Genomic DNA, 18,781 nt, shown 5'->3' with positions numbered 1-18,781 from the left:
GTTTTCTATATTTCTGTTTGCCTACTCTTGTGGGTTATTTCTTTCACAGTTGCAATTCAGGCCTCTCAAAGCTAGAGCCAGTTTTAAAGACTGGAATCCCGAAATGTCCCACCTGTTTCAAGTGTCTGCTTTTGCCAAAGTGTTTTTCTCTGCTTCTGAATTTCCCTTAGCGGCCAGCATTTAGTACGCTGCTCACTGCACATTAGAAGGTTTGCTTGAATACTCTAGTGTATTTATTCCTAAGGCAATCTTCCCACGTAGGCACTGCCATGACCCCCATTCTATAGATAAGGAAGCTGAGGCTTAGAGGGGTTAAGGCTTAAAAGACCATTAGTCCCATGGCAGAGCTTGGATTTCAAGCTGGGTTCTTTAGACATTCAGGTTCTCCTTAACCAACATACTGGGCTGCCTCCTTTCCTTGAAAAGGACCTCATTTGCTGGAAGCTTTGGAAATGACCTTGACAAAGATCTGGCCTCCAGCAGATACCCACCCCCAAGAAGCTGGCCACCCAAAACTCATGGCTGAAGTGGCTCTGACCATGCTGGGGTTTCCTGCCACTAGTTACTTTGAGTTCCCTTTGACCAGAAAGTGCCTGATGCCACAGAAACTGACCAACTTAAACCCTGAGCCTGGCATCCAGCAGCTGAACACTGGATTAGGGTTCATACCCTCCCAGGGTATGAACAAAAGCCCAAGAAAATGTTGTCAGAAAGTAGCTCTCCAGAGTTTTGGTTTGGTTTGGTTTAGTTCAAAACAGGAAGTCACACTCCCCATCTCCCTCTCACCTCCTAACTAAAATCTAGCTGCATTTTCTCTCTAGGGTCAAGAAAACTGCCTTTCAATTCTATAAAATAACGGACAGAACTCCAAATTGGGCAGTTAGTTGTTTGAGTAGTTTTATCTCTCATACTTTTCTAAATGTTCTACAAAGAGAATGTTGCTTGTTAAAAGATCTTAAAAATTGTATTATGAGGTTTCCAAAATAAAATTTTACTCATTTTGTAAACAAACATTGCAGTGTAGATGGAAGAATACAACACAGAAAATGAGATGGTGTACGTTAAAAAATGCTATATAAACATTTCATAGAAGAAAAGCACTGCTCAAATACAAATTGGCTTCATATATTAGGGTTTTATTCTGCTAGTTACACCTGAGACCTGTAGACTCTGGTGGGTGGGTTCTTGAACTACTTGCAGTTGTGGGCACTGGAGTGTGTTTTAAGGCTGGAGGCGGCTTTCACTGTGTGTTTGTGTGTGAGAGAGATGCGCATCTATATTAGCCTGAGGAGTGAATGTCTCTCATCACACCCCTGGCCTCAACAGACTCTTAGGCCCTTTATTAGGCCTCTAGTTATTGCCTTCCAGGAAGCTCTGCCTGGCGAAAAATCAGAACTATAGAGATTGATAGAAATGACATTTGGAAATGCAGTGATCCAAAAGTGATCACTACCATTCCACCCACAGTGCCCCAACGCCCTGCGGAGAGGAGACCAGCACCTTACAAGTTAACTTCTACAGCCAAACCTTCTCAGTCAGGGGCACCAAAGACCACATCTTGACGCGTCCCGGGGGGTAACAGTTTTTACAATGCGTTTTATTATTCATAAAAAAATAAATTTATTTACATATGACATTTCCTGTGGCAGTGCAGTACCTTCCCCTGGCAGGGTCCCTGGGTGCGGAACAGCCCCAGCTGCCCACCCTGCAAGCTCCTCTGCGCGGGGAAGCGCGTGGCTGGGGGGAGATGGTGTTGCGGGGTGACAGGCAGAACTTGGGGGTGGAGCCTGACGGGGAAAGCCTGGAATCCGACCCCGGGGTGCTGCAGGGAGAAGCGGGAGGTGAAGGAGTGGGAGGCCTGAAGGAGACCCGAGGAGGGTTGGGGCGGCGGGGCTGGGCAGGCTCGAGCTTAGAAGGGGAGGCGATGGAGCGAAACGTGATTAGAAAGAGGCGGGGGCTTGGGAAGGGCACCGCAGCAGGGAGGCTGAATGGCCCAGAGCGCTCTGGGCAAAACCCGGCTCGGGTGGTCTCGGAAGTGTGACTCTCCCGGGCCCTGCGCGCCGCGGGCATCCTTCCGCCCGCGAGGATACAAACCTCGCCCTTGCAACTTATAACCGTGCCCGACGTACGTCCCACGTCCAGACTTCTGTCTTTACAGCGGATCGAGAGCGCACCAATCACTGTGAAAGGCCTGTGTGCCCTGCGGAGTCGGGCCACCACGTATATGACCAATCCGGCTTGGCCTGGAAACTAAGATCCCAGGCGGTGTGGCGCCGGGCTCAGACGGCAGCCGGGAGCTCGTCTCAGGGCTAAAGCCCGAGGCTGCGTCTTGGTCAGCGCTCTCCACACAAACGCAGGCTCTTTCCGGAGAGGCAAAGCGCCGCCCAGACCCGTGGCAGTGGTAGTCGGGGGCGCTCCGCGGTGACAGCCACGCATCATCGTGTTCACAGTACCAGGGAAAGGGGAAGGGTCTAGGAGAATCCAATGGAAACTTCTTCCCATCCCACGCCGTCTCCCTTGTCTCCGTGGCCCCCAAACACACGCGCTTAACGAATAATCCCATGCAGTGAGTTCGAGTCCGCTTTAAGCGGTGGTTCCACACAGTCTGCTGGCTGCGGAAACTTCTTTGGTGTCAGAATCAGGTCGTCCCGAGACCACGAATGGCCATGTCTGTGAAAAACCAAAAGGAGCGTCAGATATTAGAGGAGAAACGACCGGCCGTCTCAAACCGAAACCGCTTTCCTAAGTGAACTCTAGATCTCCCTGGCTTTGAGCAGCTCAGATTGTATCAGCGTTCTGGGAACTTGCCTGTCTTCTCCCTGAGCTAGGATTTAATTTTACCGGATGTTGATAATGGGAAACCTGCGATGTCCCGGACCTTGCCTGAATGATAATTAGGTGAAACTTGTATGAGTTTGGGATTTTGTAGTTTACTTCCCTTCCCCCAAACACACACACACACACACACAGTCACCCACTGCAAGTAGGAACTGGGCTTGGATAGGATCTTTCCCAAGCCTGGAGTGTTGGCAGGTCAGAGAGGGACTTTCCAGACAAATCCCGTCTGGGAAAACTTTGCTATCATGCAGCAATTTAAAAAATCCAAAGGCGCTTTTATAGAGCTGGGCCCTCCCTCCTTGTTTAAGAAAGTAAGGCTTGCTGATTCAAACCTGCCACTCTTAGCTAGAAAACGTTGGGTGAGGGAGATTTGCCAATCTGCAACCGGGCAGTAGATTCAGTTGGAACCAAGATTTGCCCCGGAAGCAGGATATTAGCCGATGGCTGTTACTGGGCGAAGCACCATGCACAATGATCGGAATGATGCAAACACAGAAGGGTGGATGATTCTTCTCCAGGAAAATGGCTGGCCCCTCCCTTGATTTGGGCGAAACTAAAATGGTCTTCTCGTCCCGCGTCCCAGAGCCCCCACCCCTTTCGGATTGTTCCCAGCGGGCTGACAATGCCCGGAGCCCAGGAGCTCCCCGGGCATCTCCTGGCGCTCGCCGGGGTTCTCCGCGCCGCGCCCCTACCAGGTTCACCGGGTGCACGTAGCCGTTCTCGTAGCGGTCCTCCTGCAACAGCTGCCGCAGGTGCGCGATGTAACTGGACGCCAGCCGGAGCGTATCCAGCTTGGAGAGTTTGGTGTCGGGGGGCACCCAGGGCAGGCTGGTCTTGAGTCTGGAGAAGGCTTTGCTCAGGACGCGCATCCGGGCGCGCTCGCGGGCGTTGGCCGCGTTCCGCTGGGACTGCTTGCACTCGGCGGCCGAGCCCTTGGGCGGGAGGGGCTTCTTGCCACCGCCGCCTGCGCCGCCACCTGCGCCGCCGCACCCAGCCGCACGGGGCCGCTTCCTCTTGCAGCCTCCCGCGCCGCCCGCCGCGCCTAGCGCGCACTGCTCCTCCTCGCCGTCGGGGTCCTCCTCCTCCGCAGACGAGTTGTCACTGGGTGAGGCGTAGCTGCGCTCGGTGCCGCGGAGGGGCGGCCTCTTGGAGGCGGGGACCGGGTACTCCCGCTGCAGCCCCCGCAGCTCCATCTCCTCCGGGTCGCTCACCGAACCCGTGGACATCTCCTGGTTCCCTGCGCCCACGCGCGCCCGCTTTCCTGTCCCCTGGCCAGTCTCGCCGTTTCCGCCTTCCGCTCCTTGGCGGAGGCGGAGGGAAGGGAGAGCGCCGAGGAGGACTGCAGACCTGAGTCCAGAGGCGCGAACTCGAGGTGGGCGGTGAGAGCGAACGCGCCCCGCCACTGACCCCGCAGAGCGCGGACCAGAAGTTGGCGCCCGAGTCCCAGCTCTGCGCGCACAGCCGTGAGCTGCGCCCTTTGACAAGACTATTTATCTGTACTCCTTGGAACAAACCACCCCGGCAAAGAAGAGGGGGTTGGAAAGGGGGACAAGAGGTGGGGCAGGGGCGTGGAAGGGGTGGGGACCGCTTTTCTGCGTGCAGAGGAGCGGTTGGTGGGGGCAGTGGAAGGGGACGTCTCTGCAGAACCGAGATTTGGGCCCGAGGCCCGACCGACCTTCAGGACGTCAGCGCGGGATACGTTGAGGGAGTGAGGGGGAAGATCTTGTCCCTACCCACCCCACTTCCAACCCCTCATCTTAGCGGTGACGAAGATTGCCAGACTCATAGCGACGCCAGGATCGCGACCTCTGCTTCTCTCCCAGTCTTCTCGGCAGAACTCAGTTCATCACTCATAATGTGAGATTGTCTGTCCGAGGCTTGCCCGACAGAAGAGAAAAAGTAAAACAAGCAAATGCCCAACAATCACCTCTCATTTTCCCCCGTCTTTTCCTTTAATACAGCTTTATAATTTTAAAGCACTTTTATCTACAATACTTCGTTTCACTGTCAAATAACATCTGTAACTTAAATGTTATTATTTCCACTTTGCAGAACTTGAAGCTGAGCCTTGTAGATAGATGTTAAGTAAAGGACCCAAACGCACCAGGCTGGTAAGTAGAAAGAGAATTCCAAATCCATGTTTAGAAATCCCAGCCCGCCAGTGTTCCAGTCTGCCACATGCCTCCCGGCCACACACGCCACAGGATGTTGTATCTGGTATTTTCCCCTATGTTGAGAGTTCGTGGTTTTGTTTCTAATACCACAATGGGATCTTGCCTAACGCTTTGAGTTATAGTGTAGGGAGTCCATTGCTGTTTTAGATTGTGTATTGAAGAGGAAGCTTCTGGCTGCAGAATGCTAAGTTAGCACAGTGGTCCAAAGTAAAAAAAAAAAAAAAAAGACAAAGCAGCACCCAGAATTATCATGTCCCATTCCAACCAAAAATAAAACACCCTGCTCCCCGCCCCCCACAAAGGAAACAAAACAAAATTGCGGTCTCATCTTTTCCTAACTTGAAGGCCCTTGCAATTCGTGGTCAGGGGATGAGTGCTTTGTTATGGAAACGGGCACCAATGGCCAGCTGTGTGGCAGTCACTGTACTTGTGAATAGTTCACTGAATAATAAAACCCCTGTGACGTTGAGGTGTGGTTATTCCGTTTTACAGTGAGGAAACTGAGTCTTCACACCCGCCTGGCTTAGGTGTTTACTTGACCTTTCCATGAAAGTCCACAGGCTCCCAAGCTGAGCGAGGTGCAAGGGGACCGATGTGCATCAGTCCAGGGCAGGGCTGGCAGAAACCGCCGGGTCCGCCTCCCTCCCCGGTTCCTACAGCAGAACAAATGCGCCCTGCTCAGTGCCTGAAGTGCTGCAACAGGTGGCTGGCCCGGGCTGACTTCATCTCTCAGGCATCATTCCACCTTCATCTCTCAGGCCAAGCCTCCCTCGTGGGGGATGTTTCACACAGCCCCTCCCGTTCACCCGCATTTGCAAAGGTTTTCTCTCTGCACATTTTGTCTTTTGGTTGGGGGTGGGGGTGGGGACAGGCTCATTCTGGGACAAGCTGAGTAAAAAGATCGCTTGCTCTCAGTTCTCTCCCGGCTGAGGAAATGCAGGGAATATTTTAGACAGAGCGTGGAAATCTGTCTTGGAGCACTTGAACTTGAACTTGACTCTAGCGTGCTTTGCCAGGCAAAGGAGGAAAGAGAGACAAGGGAGAGCAAAAAAAAACGCTGTTAGGGGGAGGTCCCAGGCTAGCTTTTTGCATCGCCCATTGATGACTTGAAGCTATCAGTATAAATACATAGTCTCACACATTAGGGGCAGGCATATAGGTTTTTAAAATCCGAATTGTTTATACAGGTGCAGAACAAAGTCTTTCTTTAGAAAAGATTAATGGTGGGGAGGGCGCTAGATTTCTCTAAACAGTCGCAAAAACTGTACCCAGCCTTAACTCTAAGGGGGTCATGGCCAGTTTCTTTTTTTCTTGAAGGAACTGCCTGACCCCAACAATTCGGGTTTATTTTTCATAGCACTTGCCTCCTCCTCCCTTTCTTCTTTCTCTCTCTTTCACCTCCCTCCTCCTTCCCTCTCTTTCTCCCCTCCCTCCCTCCTCCTTTCCTCCCTCCCTCTGTTCTCTATGAGAAAATCAGCTATTTTCTTTTATTTTTGTTTTGTTGTTTATTTTTCACTTTATTTTTCCTCCTTTTTTTGTAGCTATATATTTTTTGCTTTTTTTTTCAAGTTGCAGACTTGTAATGAAGATTTGGAAATGTATCTGATATACATTTCATATTAGCATATAACTGCTTTAATATGTTTGTAATATCTGACATATCTTTACATTTGTAAAGCATCTTTACTTTTCCTTCTCCTTGGAGAATTACAACAGCCCCTGGAGATTAACAGTGTAACTATAACTATCTCTTTTGAAAGCCCGTTTTTTTTTTCATTGTTTTGACAAGTTACTACACACCACAAATGAATCATAAAGACTTTATTTTTGTATTTAAAAAAGCACATTAAAATTAATTCCTCTTTTCATATGCTTCACAAACTTTAAATTTGGATAGGTATTTACCATTGTTTATTGTGTCCATGGATGGTCTTTAAATTCCTTAGCAATGTTTTTTGTAAATATGCAATGGGGTAGGTGGGGTTAAAGTTACATTATAAAAAAAATTAGTATCTTTAATAATATCATTCTGGATAATATCATTACTGGATGTATGACTTTTGGCAATTTGCTTTTTTTAAGTCTCAGTTTCCCAATCTATAAAATGATTTATCATTTTGTGAGGAAGAGAAAGTATGTGAGCAATCGGTGAGGTCAGAGCCTGGAACGTGGGAGAAGATCAGTAAATGCTAGTTATTATGATCACTATGAATTGCCCTGCCCCACACTACACAGCTAGTAAGTGTCACAACCAGGGACTGACCCAGGTTTTGGACTCCAGGGCTTGTTCTGGGTTTTAGATGGCACCAAGCTGTTCCATTTGCTTTGACTGCGGGCTTCTAGGGCTTGAAGTGCCCGTTGCATGACATTTCTCGAAGTTCCCATAGGGGACTGAGGAAAAAATGGGTGGTACTTCATTAGAAACATCCTTTTCTTCCCCCAAGTTCTCTCACCATAAAGTTGCAGCACTTCTCTAAGCCTTAATTTCCTTATTGGAATAAAGGGAATAAAACAGCTGAATCAGAGCTGCCAAAAAAATTAAATGAGATTGTGGTGTATATGGAAGCAGCATGTTCAGGTGGAACACAGAAAGGTGCCTAATAGATGAAAATATTTAAAAATGCAGTTTTTTTGGGGTATTGTTTTTTAAAGGGACAATGCAGTGGGATGATAATTACAGACCATAGAAGAAAAGCTGTTCATTGCCACTTCCATCCTCCAACTGTATAGTAAGCACTGGGTGAGAAAGTCTAGTGTCAGTGTTGGGCAGGTCAGGTGGGCTTAGGGTTTAGGAGAGCAAGGGCTTCGTCAAAACCAAGTAGTGAGTTGGTGCTTAAGAAACAGTCCTTGGGTGGGAATGTATTTGATTGGATAGACACCACCACACAGCACGTTCATAGTGGTGTCTCTTCCCACAGCATCCTGATGTCCTGCTCTATCCTGTTGCCTGGAGGCATTGCACAAACCTTTGGGCAATTGCCTGTACCTTTGATCTAGAGAAACAAAGAATCTAGATGAGCAGTGGCCAATATGGAAACCACTAGCCCCCAAGTGAGGCTATCACTATCGAGCACTTGAAATGCAGCTAGTGGTGTTCTATAGTGTAAAATACACACTGGACATTGCAGATTTAATATGAATACAAGAATGCAAAATATTAATATCTCATTAATATTTGTAAATGTTAATTATATGTCAAACAACGATATCATTTTGGATATATTAGGTTAAATGAGATATGCTGCTAAAAATAATTTCACTTTTTCAAATTATTACAATATGGTTACCAAAAATTTAGAATTACATATGCAGGTCTCATTACATTTCTATTGGAAAATTCAGGGACTATTCTCATGGACGAATTATGTAACTAGACATTGAGCATCTACCATTTGTTGTAGTGAGGTGTTGGTGAGACTGGCTCCCGCCCAACTGGAGGGCACATTCTCATGGAGACAAGCTCGCCGGTGCAGACAGCACACATTACATCCCATTTGCTCTCACTTCTCCCTGTCATTGGACCTGCATCTCGCCACGTGTCCCCAACCTTGTATAACCCTCCACACCGCAGATCACGCTGAGAAACACTTCCCATTGGAATTTCCATAGCCCTTTGCCACAGGAACCTTTGTCCCAAGAGGCACTGGACTTGATTCCCCAAGGCTGGGCAGGCCGCCCTGAAGCCAGGGATACAGTGCCCAGTATTTGGGCCTTTTGGAGCAACCCCAGGGTTAGAGTATGACATCCAGGTCAGGAAGATGAAGGCTTCTGGTCAGTGGTGGGTCAGTCATGTCATGTGGTATATGAATCTTGTTGTTTGCTGGTCATGTGTGGTCACAGGTAGGGCTCGAGGTTAGGTCTGGAATAGTCCAAGGCCAGGGATCTACCTCCCTTATCTACATAAAGCCTTGGACCCTGCTCCAGGTCCAGGGCAGCCTCTGTCCTGGTGTCACCCAGGACGTCACTACTCTCCCAATGGCGGAAGAAAGGGAACTCCTTTCACCTGGGCCCCACCAGCCACCAAGTTGGGCACCTGTGGGAACAAGTCGGAATCCACAAAGTGAGTCTTTTGTCATCCACATGACACAACTGGTCCTCTGACGCTGGTTTATTTATCCAAGAATTGCAGCAAGATTTCTTATCCCTGCTCTTGAGCCTTGTGAGGACTTAGTGTAGAGAGAGGCCACAGCCTGGACACTTCAGATTCGCAGAGGATAAAGGTAACAAAGCCAGGACTGAGAATGAAAAATGGAGCTAGGGTGTGGGGAGGAAAAGTGCAAAAGACTCAGCGGAGACCTGATTTTTCTCTGCCTTTCAGGAGAGAGGAAAAAAGTCCTCGGTGATTGTCTTTACAACTAAAAATGCAGGTGGCTTCAGGAATAAGTGTTTTTTAAGACAATATCTCTAGATTTGGGGGAGCAGATGCTGAGAGGCTTAACTGCCCTGGGAACCCCAAATTCCAGCTGGAACCCTCTGTGCCTCCTGCAAAATGACTTGGAATACTCGGGATTAATTTAGTATAGAAACCTAGCTTTCAGAAAGAAAAGGCCCTGTAGTGAAGGCTTCCAGAAGAGGCCTGTCTGCAGAATCTGACACTGAACAATGTTGGGAATCCTGAAGGATGTTGGAGAATCCTAGCTCTGGTCTGAGTTAGAGCTGTGGCTCTGGGTCTAAGAGCAAGCTTATTTGAAAGAAACAAAAAACAAAACAAAACAAAAAAACACCTTGGAGGCAGCCTTTCGCTCTTAAGCAGAAGCTAAGAAAGTTCTGTCTCATGGGATTTCCCCTTTTTAAGTACTTTTGATTTTATTGGCAATACTTAGAAGTGTGAAAATACTCTGTTACCGAGAAACAGCCCTTGAAATTGTAGCACACAGCTCTGGTCTCCAGGGTGTGGTCCCAAGCCTTGTTTCACTGTGGAGTTAATCTGGGAGAGAAATATCATCCTACCATGTGGCGTGTACTGGACAGAGCCCCTTTTGCTGTGGACATTAGGATACCTCTGCATTTATCAGCTGAGAGGCCTCAGGCCACTTGCTCACGCTCTTGGAGCTTTTTTCTCTGTGTGTAGCCCATGGAAGTTGCCAGAGTCAAAAGAGACTGCCTGCATGTAGACTCCGGTGGGAACTGTAGAACATTGTGCCGGGTCAGTTATTACAGTACTGTTCCCTTTCTCTCTCTCTCTCTCTCTCTCTCTCATAGGAGCTCATTGTTTTCCGGCCCCCTCTCTCATCAGTGGGCCTTGCTCAGAGTACTCTCATTTTAGCAGCTCCCCGCCCCAACCCCACACCCCATGGGGCATCCCCTGTATGACTCCAACTAAATACCTCCTGGTGCCAGAAGGAAGTTCTCATGTAATAGATACTTGTGGCGTCCGAAGACAAGGATTCTGCACTAGTTGTCAAGCAATTCCTTAACCAACTCATCTGTAAAAGAGAAGTTGAGCTTACTTACATATGACCTTTGTTTCCCTAGTCCCAAGCCCCTCTGACCTCCAATTCTAAAATGGGCTCTAATAGATGATCAGAACAGGGAGGTATTTTGGGAAATGTGCCCACTTTTTCTTGGTGTTTTCTTTTTCCTTTGGCTTATTTGTGCTGCTCTTTCCAATTAGCAGAAAAAAAAACAAACAAGGAAATAAACAAAAAACACCCTGCTACATTCCTCTTTAGGTTTCAGGCTCAAAGGAGAACTCCTTGAGAATACTGGAAACAGAACGAGTTAAGGAATTCTCATGCCTTGTTTCATCATTCACCTCTACTCCTTAGATTGCCACCTTTAAGCAACTTCCTTTAGGAAAGAGAGGGACAAAATTAAAATGGAGAAGAAACAAATAAAAAGACCAAACTGTAAGCTCAATGAAGGCAGAGACTGTGTCTTATTCATACGGGTATCCCTAATGTCTAGCAGCTCATGAAAGGAACTACCTAAATATTTGATGATTTGAAAATATTCACAAACACATGAACATAATCTAATCTGTACCCATAATTAATGGGAGACAGGCACTCAACCAATTATTTGACCTTCATTTAACCAACTTGATTAATTCCTGTGTTTTATAACCCATAGTTAGCACTTACAGGGCCTCTATTACATTTCTCGTTGACCAAATGGACTTCTAAAGAATATTTCCTGTTTTTAAATGTAGCTTATATATCTGTCTACTTGTCATATGCTGTGCTTGTCACAACCCCCAGAGTTATTCTAAATAACTTAAGAATTACTTTTATTATAAGCATCCCAGCAGCACTATTTTCTCTTTATGAAAATAAAATAGTGCTTTAAATACCATTTGTTACTTTTTTTTTTTCCTGATTGAAAATAATTCAGAATTTTGGCAAAAGTTCAGGGGATCACAGACCTACAGAATAGAGATTAAAAAGAGAAAAGAGCCAAGTGTAGAGCCCTCTAACAGCCCACGCATCTGATGGGTGAACAGAGAAGGGGAATTCAGAGAGAGGCGGTAATCAGAGAGGTGAGAGGAAAACCAACAGAGTAGTGTTATTGAAAGCAAGGGAGTACTTTCAGGAAATAATGGGTGGGGACTTCCAGTTGAGATGGTCTAGTAAGACCATGTCTTGAAGCTTACCATGTGCTCCAAGCACATAGTAATGAGAGTTAAATGTGAAAATACAAAAACTAAAAGGATGCAGCCATGTTCAAAAGCAAGGAAAATGTCTCTGTGGACCGGGAGTGTAACCAAAAGTGAATACTGAATGGGGCCAAAACTCCTTCCCACTCCTGTGGGCCTGCTCCCACAGGAGCACCTAGGAGTTGAGTTCCTTTGCAGATAAGGGAACAAAGTGATCCCATGTGCAGAAGGAGACTGATCCAGGTGATTAGTTAAATTAGTATGCTGGAGCAATAAGGAAGCAAAGCGAAGCAAGCCCAGCCAGGCAAGGATATTGGCTCTGCGACTGAGTCACTTTCCATTAATTTTTTCTCTTCATTACGGGTCACATGTTCCTGCCTCTTCACATGCCTGGTAACTTTTGGTTGGATGCTAGACATTATGAATTTTGCCTATTGGATGCTGGGTATTTTTGTAGTTCCATAAATATCATTGATCTTTTTTTTCTGCAATGCACTTAAGTTACTTGGAAATAGTGATCCTTTTGGGTCTTCTTTTTAAGATGTGTAGAAGGAATCAGAGCAGTGCTCACTTTAAGGCTAATTATTCTCCATTACTGAGGCAAGACTCTTCTGAGCACTCAACCCATTGACATGTGAACATGAAATTTGCCAGTCTGGCTGGAGCAGATATTATTCCTGGCTCTGTGGGAGTGCCTGAAAGTGTTCCCTTTCATCTTTTTTGGTAGTTCTTCCTTCAGCCTTTAGTAGTTTCCTTGCATGCTCATGCTGCTTAGCTGAATACTCCAGGGGGACTGTCTGCAGATTTCTAGTTTCTCTCTCTGTGAACCTCTCTTCTGTGACACCCTGTCTCACAAATTGTACCTGCCTTGGTCTCCCCAGTCTCTCAGCTCCATCTTCGCAACCCAGGGAGTCTGTTTGGCTCCTCCTGGGTCCCCCCTTTCTGCTCCCCAGCCTGGAAACTGTCACGGCAATAGCTGGTTCCCATTCCTCAGTGTCTCCTGCCCTTCATTGCCTTATGTCCAATATTTTAAGAACCACTGCTTTATACATTTTGTCTGCTTTAGGGTTGTTTCAGGTGGATGGGTAAGTCTCACCCCTGTTACTCAGTCTTGGCCACAAGTGAAAGTTTTTGGAATGGCACCTTAACAGGAAACTTTTATTTTGTTTTATTTTTGTTTTGTTTTTAAGGATGAGAGTGGCTTAAGCGTGCTTGTATTTTGAGAGGAAGATGCGGAGGAAGAGGAAGAGATTAAATATATTAAAAATATGGGGAAGAGACTAAGGATATTAAAATATGGGGAAAATATTAAAAATATAGGAGTAGTGATGGACCAAAATTCCACAGGAGGTAGAAGGAGATGAGTTAGCTTTGAAGAAAAGGAGATACATCTCTATTCCTGAAAGGAGAGGAAAATAAATAGTGTGGGATGTCATTGTAGATCAGTAGAGATTTGTGGGAAGTGAAAGAAGTTAGACCCTGATGGTCTCTGTTCTCTCAGTGGAAGGTAAATTTTTGTTATCTACCTAGAATGAATGGGTAGCATGAGCTATTAGGATCAATGGAAATGGGAATTGTGGAGAGTAACCATTCTGGAGAATATAAGAAGGGTCTGAATCGGGGTAAGGAAAAGCATTTGAAAGCAGTGTTAAGGGCTCTGATGAAGTTGACTGATTAGCACTATACCCATTAACAAATGTGAAGTTGTGGAGCACAGTGGTTTAAAAGTAGTGGTTTTCAGTTAGAAACAGTTGAATCTTAATAGGATTACCTGTTTACATCTTTGATAACAAGAACTTGCAAGGATGAGATATTAACAGGTTCATTAGGTTTTGATGAGGTAAAGAAGCAATTTAGGAACATGGAGTTCAGGGGAGATACTCTTAGAGATTTAGATGGAGCTTCTACTGTTGGGGGTCCGTGGTGTGCAAGAGGGAGGCAAAATGAAGTTATCCTTTTATTTTATCTTTTCAGGGTAAGTAAAGACAGAAGGATTTGCAAAGACATAATACCACCATGTTCCACAAATCTTGAGGTGTTACTGACATAGAATACAATGTGGAAGAATCTATATATTTCTCATATCTTTCGATTGTGTCTTGGCTATCTAAAATGGACTTAAGACCAAAGTACCTGAATGCATGCATACACACAGACATAAATACAAACCATTCTTCAAAATTCAACCTGGAGGTATTAGAAGATTTCTTTTAACATATCCCACAGCCATTTGGAACACAGCACATTTTGGGTATTTGAAATCAATAATAAAACTCTGATTTCTCAATGTTAGCTACAGGGCACTCATTGGCATGTGATGTATAGTTTAACAAAGGCAAAAAGGTAAAGTAGTTTAAAATACATCGCCCCCCACCCCCGCCTCCATGCCCTTATTTCCTCATTCTAAACTTCAGTATCCCCCACAATTTACTTACAAAGGTATTGAGGCTAAGAGAGGTGAAGTCCCTTGCTGAAAGTTAAAAAGATAGTTGAAGGGGAACTCAAATGTCCAGAATATGAATCTAACACTCTTGTTACCATATAATGCCTCTGATGGTTAATTTTATGTCAGTTTACCTAGATAGTTGTGCAAACGTTATTCCAAATGTTTCTGTGGAGGATTTTTTTTTTAAATATGAGATTAACATTTAATCACTAGATTTTGAGTAAAACAGATTGTTCTGCACAATGTGGGTGGGCCTCATCCAATCAGTTGAAGGCTTTGATAGAAAAAGACTGACCTTGCAAGAAGAGAGAATTCTGCCAGCAGACTGCCTTCAGACTAGAACTGCTGCTCTTCCCTGGGCCTCCAGCTTGCCAGTCTACCCTGCAGTTTAAACTTGCCACACTCCACAATCCTGTGAGCCAATTCTTTAAATATCTCTTTCTCTCTCCCTCCCCGCCAGCTTTTCTCTCTTTCTCTATCTCTCACAAACACACACACACACTCACACCCTATTCATTGCGTTTCTCTAGAGATCCTGACTAATGGAATGCTCTGGACAAAGAATGTTAAATCTTTGACACTTTAACTAAATTCTAGAGCATTTAGTTAGCAGGAGAAAGTGCAATGCCAGGAACTTTGTGCTTAAGTCAAGAGTATTTAAATTAGATAAAGGGATAGGGAATCTCCTAATTCTTGAAATTTAGTACTCATTTTAGAAGTCATGGAAAAATGAGTCTGGCCAGGGAGGAAAATGCCATAAGTAACTATAAAAGATCAACACATTGACTTTTTATATTTTGCTTTAATATTGTGCTATTTAGTTGAAAAATATGAATTTTAATTACAAATTTTTCTTCACAATGCTTGGATGGATGTAACCACTGAATCTTTTTTTCATTGAAGTATAATTCTCATACCATAAAATTCATGCTTTAAAAATGTGCAATTAAGTGGTTTTTAAGCATATTCAAAAAGTTGTGCAGATTACCACTGTATATTCCTGAACATTTGTATCATTCCCAAACCAAACCCCATAACCATTAGCAGTCATTCCCCATTTCCCCTTCTCTTGCAGCCCCCTGGAAACCACTAATTTTTCTGTCTCTGTAGATTTGTCTGTTCTGGTCGTACTACACACATGAAATCATATAATTCCATTTAAAAGCCTTCCATATAATCAGCCACAGGCCTTTTATGCCTATCTTCTTTTACTAAGCATAATGTCTTTTTCAAGATTTGTCCATGTTTTAGCATTTATTGGTACTTTATTTTTATATGACTGAGTGATATCTCATTGTATGTATAGACCACATTTTGTTTATCCATTCGTCAATTTATGGACATTTGATGTTTCCAGTCTTTGGCTATTATGAATAATACTGCTGTGAATATTCATGTACAAGTTTTTTTGTGAACAAATGTTTTCAAGTATCTTGGGCATATACCTAGGAGTGGAAATGCTAGGTCATATAGTAACTCTGTGGTTAACTTTTTGAGAATCTCCCACATTGTTTTCCAAAGTGGCTGCACCATAACATTCCCAGCAGTAATGTAGGAAGGTTTCAATTTCTCCACATCCTTACCAACACTTGTTAATTGTTCTCTGTTTTGATTATAATGATCCTACTGGTGTGAAGTGATATCTCATTGTGTTTTTTATTTGCATTTTCCTAGTGACTAATGATGTTCAGCATCTTTTTACTTGTTGGAAATTTGTGTATCTTCTTTGAAGAAATGTCTATTTAAGTCCTGTTGGAGACCAGCCTGGACAACATAGTGAGACCGTATCTCTAAAAATAAAAATTAGCTGGGCATGGTGGCATGTATCTGTAGTCCCAGCTACTTGGAAGGCTGGGATGGGAGGATCACTTGTGCCCAGGAGTTTGAGGTTCAGGGTTGCAGTGAGCTGTGATGACACCACTGCACTCCAGCCTGAGCAACAGAATAAGATTCTGTCTCTAAAAAATAAAAAACCAAAAATAAAGAAAATTCCTTTATCTGGTTTTCAATTAGGTTTTTGGCGTTTGTTGTTGAGTCGTAAATGTTCTTTATTATTCTCAATACTAGACCCTTATCAGATATGTGATTTGCACATGGTTTCCCCCATACTGTGGGTTGTCTTTTTATTTTTTTGATATTGTCCTTTGAAGCAAAAAGTTTTTAATTTTAGTGAAGTACAATACATCTGTTTTTTCATTGGTTGCTTAGGCTTTGGGTCTCATGTCTATGAAACCATTGTCTAATTCATGATTGCAAAGATTTACCCCTATGTTTTCTTCTAAAAGAGTTTTATAGTTTTAGCTTTTACTTCCAGATCTATGTCAATTTTGAGTATATTTTTGTGTATGGTATGAGCTAGGAATCCAACTTTATTCTTTTGCATGTGAATATTCACTTGTTGCAGCACCATTTGTTATAAAGACTGGTCTTTCTCCCATTGTATTGTTTCGGTACTCTTATCAAAGATTAATTGACCACACATGTATGGATTCTTAATGTTATTCCATTGATCTATATGTCTATTCTTATAACAGTACGATGAAACCTTGATTATTGTAGCTTGTAGTAAATTTTGAAATTGGGATTCTTTTTCAAGATTGTTTTAGCTATTCTGTGCCCCTTGATTTTCCATGTGAATTTTACGATCAGTTGTCGATTTCTCAAAAAACCCAGCTGGGATTTTGATAGGAATTGCATTGAATCTGTAGATCAACTTGTGAGAATATTGTCATCTTAACAATACTAAGTTTTCTGATCCATAAACATGGGATGTCTTTCCTCTCATTTAATTATTCTTTAATATCTTTCAAAAATGCTTTGTAACTTTTCGAGTATAACTTTTGTACTTCAGTTGTTAAATTTATTCCTATTTTATTTTTATGTATGCTATAGTAAATGAAATTGTTTTCTTAATTTTCTTTTTCATTGTCCATTGCTAGCATATAGAAATACAATTGATTTTTTTGCATATTAATCTTATACACAGCAACTTTTCTGAGCTAATTTATTATTTCCAATAGTTTTTTAATGAATTTCTTAGGATTTTCTCTAAAAATAATAGCATCTGCAAATAGAGATAGTTTTACTTCTTCCTTTCTAATTTGGATGACTTTTACTTCCTTTTCTTGACTAATTTTTGTAGTTAGAACTCAAGTACGATGTTGAATAGAAAGGGCAAGAGTGTACACCCTTCTCTTGTTCCTGATGCTAGGGGAAGTATATTTATTCTTTCACCAATAAGTATGATGTTAAGCTATGGGATTTTTGTAGATGTCCTTTGTCAAATTGAGAAAGTACCATTCAATTCCTAGTTTGTTTAATGCTTTCATCATGAAGGGCTGTTGAATTTTGCCATATGTTTTTTTCTACATCTATTAAGTATGTGGTTTTAATCCTTTATTTTATTGAAATAGTACATTACATAAATTGGCTTGTGAACATTAAATCAATCTTACATTCCTGGAATAAATCTCTCATTTGGTCATGATACATAATCATTTTTATATCTTGCTAGATTTGGTTTGTTAGCATTGTATCAAGGGTATTTATATTCACAAGAGATACTAGTTTTCTTGTGATACCTTGTCTTGTTTTGGTGTTAGGATAATACTGGCATCTTAGAATGAGTTGGGAAGTGTTCCCTCTGCTTTTGTTTTTTGGAAAAGTTTGTGAAGGATAATATTAATTGCTTTTTGAATTTTTAATAGAATTCACCAGTGTATTGATGGGCTTTTCTCTGTCAGAAATTTTTTTGATTACAAATTCAGAAATTTTATTTCTTCTTGAGTCATTTTTGGTAGTTTGCATCTTTGTGTGAATTTGTTCATTGTATTATATCTAGATTGTCTTATTTATTGGCATACAATTATTACATAGTATCCCCCTATGTTCTTTTTATTTCTGTAAGGTTAGTAGTAATGTTCCCTCTTTAATTTCTGATTTTAGTAATTTGAGTCCTATCTCTTTTGATTTTGGTCAGTCTAGCTAAAGGTTTATTAATTTTGTTGATCTTTTCAAAAAGCTAACTTTTGATTTTGTTTATTTTTTCTATTTTTGTGTTCTCTGTATTATTTTTGTTTCATTTTAATCATTGTTCTCTTCCTTCTGCTTGCAATTGGTTTAGTTTGCTCTTCTTTTTCTGGTTTATTAAGGTGGAAGGTCAGGTTACTAATATGAGGTCCATCTTCTTTTTTTGGTCCCTCTTTCAAAGAATTTATTTCACACCTATTATACCACAGAACATGTTATTTCAAACCCTGACATAAAACTTACTAATGAGATAAAGCAAGGACCAAAGAATTTATGTTATTAGAAACAAGATACACCATCACTTATACTCTTCAAATATTATTGCAGTTTAATGTTCATAATTTGATAATGCTTTTATGAAATAATCTGCAGACAACTGGTTTCAACAGACAATACTTTTACTCAGATATGATGGTCATAATTGTTTATGAGGTATAAATTTTCTTTAAAAATTTATTGTAAAATACTCATAACATAAAATTTACCATCTTAACCATTTATAAGTGTACAATCCAGTGGTATTAAATACATTCATAATGTACAACCATCACCACCATCCATCTCCATGACTCTTGTCATCTTGTAAAACTGAAATTCTGTATCCAACAAACAATAATTCCTTTTTATACCCTCCCCCAGCCCCTAGCAACCACCATTCTATTTTCTGCATCTATGATTTTGACTACTGTAACATCTCAT

At 42.9% G+C, this 18,781-nt stretch overlaps 1 protein-coding gene across 1 annotated transcript; it reads right to left on the bottom strand.

Annotated features, from left to right (window-relative positions):
* Positions 1-1,576: 1,576 nt before the first annotated feature.
* Positions 1,577-4,345, bottom strand: MSC (musculin). Its single transcript, XM_045560440.1, has 2 exons — positions 3,531-4,345; positions 1,577-2,670 (listed from the first exon to the last, which is right to left on the bottom strand). Exons 1-2 carry the CDS (start codon positions 4,062-4,064, stop codon positions 2,584-2,586), a joined length of 621 nt encoding a protein of 206 aa, XP_045416396.1. The 5' UTR covers positions 4,065-4,345; the 3' UTR covers positions 1,577-2,583.
* Positions 4,346-18,781: the final 14,436 nt, after the last annotated feature.

Source organism: Lemur catta, chromosome 9, assembly GCF_020740605.2.
Source record: "Lemur catta isolate mLemCat1 chromosome 9, mLemCat1.pri, whole genome shotgun sequence".
NCBI lineage: Eukaryota > Metazoa > Chordata > Mammalia > Primates > Lemuridae > Lemur > Lemur catta.
This window is presented reverse-complemented; position numbering and strand designations above follow the sequence as displayed.